Raw genomic sequence first — 8,156 nt, forward strand, 5'->3', positions numbered from 1 at the left:
TCTTTGGGGGTTGGTGGTAGGGGTAGGAGTGGGGGTATCGCAGGTAGGGATGCCAGGTTACACCACGTGAAAGACCGAATTTACAGATCACAATAGCAAGGATGCAAGAACCAAAAATAAGCATACCATTGTGTTATATGCAATTAACACTAAGAATGGTATAGCAACAGGAATAAAGTCCAAACAACGTCTTTGTTGGGTCTTGGGGACACATCTGGAAAAACCCAAACCAGCTGAGTGATAGCATCATATTTTACCTACCTACACTTTTTTTTTTCTGGTCATTGTAACTTAAAAAGCATTTATAAATGTTGGAAAGAAACCCAATAACTATAAACTATATCTGAGCTTTTCAGCTTAACAAGAAAAAGCTTAAATTAGAATGAAAATTACAGTCTAATTAAGAACAAAGCTAGCATCTCAACTTACTTACTAATGACAGAAGGGCAAAATGTCAAATTAAAAGTGAACTAATTATTGAATATTGAGTAAAGATCAAATTCTATAGGTATTAATACAGGTCGCTTTACAACTACAAACTTTGCATCATTTGGGCAAAAATTTAGGTCACTTCCTAACATTGAAAATTAAGACGAAAAGTAGTTTGACCTTCATGGAAAAAAATTTATTCTACTCAAGTGACAGTCTGGACTGTCCCGCATAAAGAAAAGGAAGACAAGATTGTGCCATAAAAGTATTGCTGTGTCATAGCAAAGCACTTGCTCATGATCTCTTTACTTCAACTAAAATAAAAGTATTGCTTCTTTTATGCACTCAAAAAAGTAGGACACATTTAGCTGTTGTTATCTGATACTCACATTGCATATTGTATTATATTCAATTTCCTTTCTTCTTTCAACTTGGACACCAAGCAAAGCATCTGCCTCCTTCTACGAGAGCCTAGAGGACAGGATTAATATCTTTACTTTCAAATCAGAAACACCAAATACAGAGTTAAGTGAAACAGTCAGCTTTTTCAGATCCCAAAGAAAGGCCAAACAAATTCATTTTCTGATTTAACAATCATGTTCAAGTCTTCAAAATGGAAAAAGGAGAAGATTGTATTCCAAATGCAGTTTCAAGTAACACAGGTATGCTAAGAGGATGGTTGAAAATTGCTTTTTTCAGTTTCTTCTCAAATGCTGTTAACTGCATATAGCAAGCTTTGACTCAATATAAGCTATTGAAGTGTTTTTGAGAATCTAACCTCACCCAGCTTACGATCTCTAAATGATGATGATTTCAGGTCCCTCAGATAAAAGCGAAAAAACTGATGATTTCAGTAGCTCCGGCAGATGCTGGAAAGCCGACAGTGAGACTAGGAAAAGCAGCAATTATTGAAGGGACCTGCTCATGGGAAAATCCTATTTACGAGACAGTGAAATTAGTCACGGATACAAAAACAGGAAAATATAAACAAAACATTTACTACTTTGCTGTGGCATCTGTAAGTAACAGAATTGCAATCTCCATGTATGCTCTGACCACCTTTCGGTTGGAAAATTTGCTCACTACTCACAGACATAATGTCATCTCAGGGATCATCAAAATCAGGCTTTCTGGGAGAAGTTGGTCTTGATTTTGCAGATTTGGTAGAGGCAACTGAAACCTTAGTAGTATCCCTACCCCTAATGCCATTGGAGACTGGCGCGATTTTGCATGTATGTCCTCTCTCCTCTCCATAACACACACACACACACACACACACACACACACACACACACACACATACATACATACAAACTCTCCGGTGGTAGAGGACTTGTGACATGACTACTGAACAAGGTTTACGACTTCCTTACTTGACACCTCAAATGGGAAAGGAAACAAAAAATATATGGTCTTAGAACTTTGTCATAATGTTTGCCAACTGTTAAGTCCCAAATTGATTGAGGGGAATGGGTTATGGTCTTAAGCAACCTCCCTCATGAGCTAGTTTTGTTAGTGGGTTTGCTTCAATGTCCATTTCTTAACATAGTATCAAAGCCAAACCCATCAACCCCTATTATTGTGTCTCTCAATGTTAGGTCCCCGTAATCCATGCTCCAAGCGAGTCCAGAGCATGTGGGGGAGGTTAAGTCCAACATTAGTTGAGGAAATGGGTTGTGGTCTCTTTATGTGGTCTAAGGCAATCCTCCCCCCTCATGAGCTAAGCTTTGAGGTTGTAATAAACTCAAAGTCCATTTATTATTCTAACAAAGTAAACAAAATCCTTTTATGTTTAACTATGGTATTCTAAGATATACATCTGAAACAGGTCGCAGTAAAGAATATGCAAGGAGCTCAGGAAACCAGGTAATTTAGCATTCAACGCCACAATAAACTTGTTATCAACATGGCTTCAGTTATCTACAAATTTGGATACTAAAGTAGAGTTTTAACAAAATAATCTCAGGCATACTGAAGATAGTGAAATTTCAAGGACTGAATCTCTAGATCAAAGCTTTGAAGCAGAACTAGGAAGCAATGGCCATTATGGAAACGGGCATTGTACATCTACTGAAGTAAGGTTTCATATTTATATACTTTTGCATTTCTTCATTTCACTGCATACAGAAGTATAATGTACTAACATATACACCGTTTTGGCCCTAGTTTGTGGAGCTTAAAGTTTTGAGTCTGTAGAGAAGACATACTCAAATAGTTTGGATTAAGGAGGAAAAATAAAAAGAATTTAGAGCAATTCCTATTTAAATACCGTAAAGATATGGCACTTGGGCCTAAATCAATTCCAAAAGCTAGCTTATGAGGAAAGGATCAAGTCCATATAAGCAAACCACCAGTCCACTCAACCAATATGGGACTCTAACCCACTCCAACACCCACTTTCACGCCCACGCCTAAAGCGTGGACCAGGAGAACCCAATTATGGATGGACCTAACTCTAAACCATGAAAAGATATGATATGTGGGTCTAACTCAATCCCAAAAGCTAGCTCATGAGGGGAGGATTGTCCAAGTCCATATAAGCAAATGATCAGTCCCCTAACCAATGTGGGACTCTAACCCACTCTAAGAAATACTATTGGGAAGAACACAAATATGGAACAGCGAAGTTTGGGAATTGAGCCTCTCTATTTACAGCTTAATGATTCAGTCAAGTCCTCAGACTTGGAATTAAAAACCTTTTGGCATGGCTGTCACTGTAAAGATTCACTTCTCAAATAACAGTAACACAATTTCTGATATAGTTCTTAGCTTTTGCTCTTTATAAATGATCTAGAGGCAATACGAATCGAATCGGAACCTCTATACAAACTGTTGTGAAATATCGTTACATCCTCCAACATGTGTAACTGGTTTGAGGTTCACTTGTGGAGTGAACATTGGTTACAAGAAAGAGGACTGGTTTAAGTTTTCCAATACATGTAAAAGAATCTGAATAAAAGTCTCATGTGATGGGTTTTGCCAAAACCATTATAAACACTTTTGGAAATTTTATACAACAAAAAATGGGAACGTGGTAAATCTGTAACAACAATATATTTATTGATACACTAGTATTGTATTATTTCACCGATGGTTTTCTATGTTATGTCTTCTTTTCATCAGCTAGAATCATTTTCAGATCCCCTATCCTTATACTTTAACTTCACATATTTCCAAATAGAAAATTTCATGACTCATTTGAGAGGACACTAAAATGCAGATGACAAAGGCAATCAAATATATAATTAGGAGAGAATCAAATGTGGCGTATAATGTCTGGGTTTCGATACATCTTGCCAGTGTTGTCATAGTCAGATAGAATAACACTTCATACATGTTCATGATTCACAGAAACTATTTGTATCTCATAGCTACAAATTGCAATTAAGCCTTTTTGTTTTTCTTCAACAGGATGAAGAGTTGAATGAAACATTTCATTATTCCAAGCAAAACAGCCTCCCACGGGATCCTCAACCAAAAAACAGTCTTGCAAAACAGTTCACCCCACAAAATGCAGTTAACCTGCTTGAAAGACATCTACATCAGAGATCGTCCACAGATTGCTCGCTTGGCTCTGATTTAGATGGGAGTGTAACTGATACAACACACAAATCAGAGGAGGACCTTCTGAGAGACACTGCCCAAGAAACTTCAAATAACAGTTTTGAGTCCATTAAGAATAAGGTCATAATGCTCGAGCATCAGGCAGAATTGTCAGAAATAGAACTACAGACACTCAGAAAGCAAATTGTGAAAGAGACCAAAAGGGCACAGGAACAGTCTAGACAAATTTCCAATCTAAAAGAGGAGAGAGATGTCCTTAAAATCGAATATGAGAAACTTAGGCTGAGATATACAGATGAGGTGAATGCAGTAATTTCAGATAATTCGGGAGCAGATGACAAAAATTCAGCAGGCCTATTAGAAGAAATTAGGCATAAACTTCAGAAAGAGAAGAATTTAAATAGCAAATTAATGCTGAAGCTGCAAAAAACAGAAGACTCAAATTCGGAATTGGTTCTTACAGTAAGAGACCTCAACAAAATGTTGGACCAGAAAGATGAGGACATTTTGTATCTTTCCGAAAAAGTTAGGTCCAATAAGGATTTGCTGGAGGCCGTTGCAGAAAGAACCCACCACAAGATTGGTCAGAATGAAGATAGAAAAGCTAAGGCAATTTATCAGAATGAAGATAGAAAAGCTAAGGAGCTTAAAATTGCTGATGTATCTCAAGCACTGAAGCAGACAAATGAACAACTACAGAATGAAATAGAGGTCTACAAGAAAGACAATAATGAAATGAAAGCACAGACTGACCAGCTTGAAAGCCATTGCCAAGCGTTGGAAAATGAAATAGAGGTCTGCAAGAAAGACAACAATGAAATGAAAGCACAGATGGACCAGCTTGAAAGCCATTGCCTTAAATTGGAAAATGAAATAGAGGTCTACAAGAAAGACAGCAATGAAATGAAAGCACAGAGGGACAAGCTTGAAAGCTATTGCCAAGAGTTGGAAAAGGAAAATGACGATATTAATCATAACCTAGAGCAATGTGAGCTGCAAAAGCTGAAAACGCAACAAGAACAGTCAGAATCTTTAGCCACTGTAAAGCACTTTAAACTTCAGGTAGAGAGACTAGAGGAAGAAATGAAAACACAAACGTCACAATATTCAAAATCATTGGATAAGACAAACGAACTTGAAACACATGTTTCAATGCTGGAGAGAGAACTGGAAATGCAGTCACAGGAATTTGAAGGACATCTGGAAGCAGTAACCCAAGACAAAGTTAAGCAGGAGCAGAGGGCGATTAAAGCAGAGGAAGCATTGAGAAGGGCAAGGTGGAGTAATGCTAAGGCAGCTCAGAAACTTCAGGAGGAATTAAAAAGGCTATCAGATGAAATGACATTGAAGATCGATGAGAAAGAAGAACTGGCCAATAATGCAATGATGGAAGCAAATGTTTTGCGTGCGGAGAACAAAATGTTGGAGGAATTACTGCAGAAATCTGAAGAAGAACTTAATTCAACAAAAGATCATTATGAAAGAGAAGTTCTTGAGCTGAAAGCTTCATCAATGGAGATAGGAAGGCTAAATCTAACAAAGTCAGCGCACTGCAAACAAATGGAGCAGAAAGAAGTCAGATGTGATGCGGAACAAATGGAAAAATCGACTGCTGAAATGGAGGTAGAACAAAAATTGACCATGCAAAGGGAATTGGAGAGGGAGCTAGCTTCAGTGAGGAGTGAAGCAGAAATGTTTCTGGAGGAATTAATTCCCTTGAGGACTGAAGTGGATCAAAAAAAGAAAATTGAAGAGACCTTACAATCAGAAGTAGAGAAGCTACACCTACAGAATGATGAAATGAGATGCAGTACAAATCAACTAAAGTTGGAGAATGAGAACCTGATGAAGCTGGTGCTCAAATTACAGGAACAGGTACTTAGCATTAATAAAAAATTTTGACAATTAAAACGTTACGGGATTTCTCCTTTCATTGTAGAAGACCTGAAAACAGAAGACACTACCTCACTTAACGTTCTAGGTGTATCCCTTTCTTCAACAAGAATATTCAATGCCTAGAGGTGAATTAAACATAGAGAATATGACAGAATAATAATGATGACTTTCACAAACAGATTATCCTTTCTAGGTAGTATAAGCATTCATCAGGTTGATGGGAAATTCTCTCCCATTTTTTATCATACCCTTCCTTTTTAGATACTCGGCTTTTGATGTACTTACTAAAAATACTGATACTCCACAGACGATTTGCATGCTCCAAGTGTTGATTCATGGAACAGGTTCGTATTAGAGTATGAACTCGAGGTTCCTGGAGAGCTTCAACACAAACTTAACAATTCTTAGTACGTTAGTACTTTCTTCTAAAGCCTAATATATTTCATCTTCATGCAAGTCAAATTATCAATTCATATGGAACAAAGAGAGTCCACTAGAAAACCGTTAAACAATTGACCTAGATTTTAAGTAACATATTCACATATATAAGGAATTGATTCCACTGAACACCAACTCGTTGACATTTTCTGTCAAGTTTTCTATACCTTAGAATCCTGTATTCTCATTCGAGTTTTTGACTCTCTTAGCAAAAGAACTCGCAAAAAGTCTTCAGAAAGTATCACTATATTTCTAAAGGAACTGCTGGTCTTGACATACAGGAGGATGAACCACCTGCAGAAGCAACTCAGGATAGTATTGTTGCTGGAGAAACAAAATGTGTGGGGGAGAACATTCATCACCAAGGGAATAGCTCTACAGAAGGAATAATTGTGCAGAATGGATCCAGACAAATTGCTAATATGAAAAGGTAAGCTGCTAGGACTTTAAATCATTGGTATGCATCTATTCAAACAAATTTATCAACAGTGAGAAACTGCAGTTATGTGGAAGGATAAAAAAGATACTAACTTAAATTTAAAATTCCTTTTGCAGAAGAGAAGTCGATTCAGGAAGAGTGGCAGAAATGACCAATGGCCAATCCCAAAATACACATGATCCAGAAGAATTACGAGGCCAAGTAGCTTTCTTGACTGAGAGAAACAAACACATGGAACATGAATTGAAGGAAATGCAAGAGAGATATTCAGAAATAAGTCTCAAATTTGCAGAGGTAGAAGGTGAAAGGCAACAACTTGTCATGGCTTTGCGCAATTTAAAAAGTGGAAAGAGGTAGCAGTTTTTCAACTGGTGTATGATTCACTCATTAGATTTGCACAAATCAACCTTCCGTAGAAGGTAAATCAAGCAGCGGAGAATACGTTCTAAAGAAGCAGATTCCCTGGCAATAATAAGTTGCTTCGGTTCCTCAAATTTTCGTCTTCCAGGTCATAGACAAGAAACCTGTTAGGATCTTTTTTGATCATTATCTTCCATCCATTTTTGGCCAACACAATTTGTCTACTTACTAGATTATTTAAGAGCAGTATATCCAGGTTTCATTCCTTCTGTAAGATTTTACGTAGTATCTGAAGATCAGTTGATACTGTTCACAAATTATTCACATCATAGAAATGTAAAAGCACGTCAATTTTCCTGTACAAAGCAGATATTATTTGGGATAAACAGAGAAGAACTAATATGAGTCTTGAAGTAAGTTATTCAAGCTTAAAACTTGGTCCTTTACCATGATCATGCGTGGTGCTTTAGTTCAGATGCTACGCATGCAGCTATCAGTCTATCTATGCACATACTCCAGGTGGCAGTGGTAACCACACACCCCCGACCCATGAAGGCCAAGGAGGAGGAAATTATTCATAACAAGATCAATTCTATGTATCTTTTTAAGTTCCAGGTTTCCTTCAATATTATTCGTGAAACAGTAGCTTACCAAAAAGTCTCATATAAAATCAGAAGTCTTGAGAGCCTGATACTAGATTCTACTCGATGGCAGGAGTTCAATGGACTCGAGGACCGAAAATACTGTCCAAGGAGTAACTAACTCGAGAAAACAGTTAAGAAGAAGAAGAAGAAGAACCAAGAAAGAGATTTAGAGGGAAGAAAGTAATTTCTGTATTTCTATGAATGAAATGAATGTGATTACATGTTTATATAGAGTTCATGAATCCACTACTCAATCAACTAAGCCACTAGAGTTAGTTATAACTACTTAACTAACTGTCTAACTAACTACACTGTAGCAACTACAGTGTTAACTAAATTCTGGAATTATTACAATTTCCTACTAATGAATATTGTGTATCAGTACT

The 8,156-nt window shown here is 37.1% G+C and overlaps 1 protein-coding gene across 1 annotated transcript; it reads left to right on the forward strand.

Annotated features, from left to right (window-relative positions):
• The first annotated feature begins 491 nt into the window (after window positions 1–491).
• LOC107863297 (paramyosin) lies at window positions 492–7,526 on the forward strand. The gene is made up of 9 exons (XM_047409355.1): window positions 492–1,091; window positions 1,247–1,447; window positions 1,539–1,661; window positions 2,258–2,295; window positions 2,396–2,504; window positions 3,841–4,602; window positions 4,636–5,868; window positions 6,609–6,757; window positions 6,883–7,526. The coding sequence occupies exons 1-9, from the start codon at window positions 1,026–1,028 to the stop codon at window positions 7,121–7,123; spliced, it is 2,922 nt and encodes a 973-aa protein (XP_047265311.1). The 5' UTR covers window positions 492–1,025; the 3' UTR covers window positions 7,124–7,526.
• Window positions 7,527–8,156: the final 630 nt, after the last annotated feature.

Source organism: Capsicum annuum, chromosome 3 (assembly GCF_002878395.1).
Source record: "Capsicum annuum cultivar UCD-10X-F1 chromosome 3, UCD10Xv1.1, whole genome shotgun sequence".
NCBI classification, from domain to species: domain Eukaryota; kingdom Viridiplantae; phylum Streptophyta; class Magnoliopsida; order Solanales; family Solanaceae; genus Capsicum; species Capsicum annuum.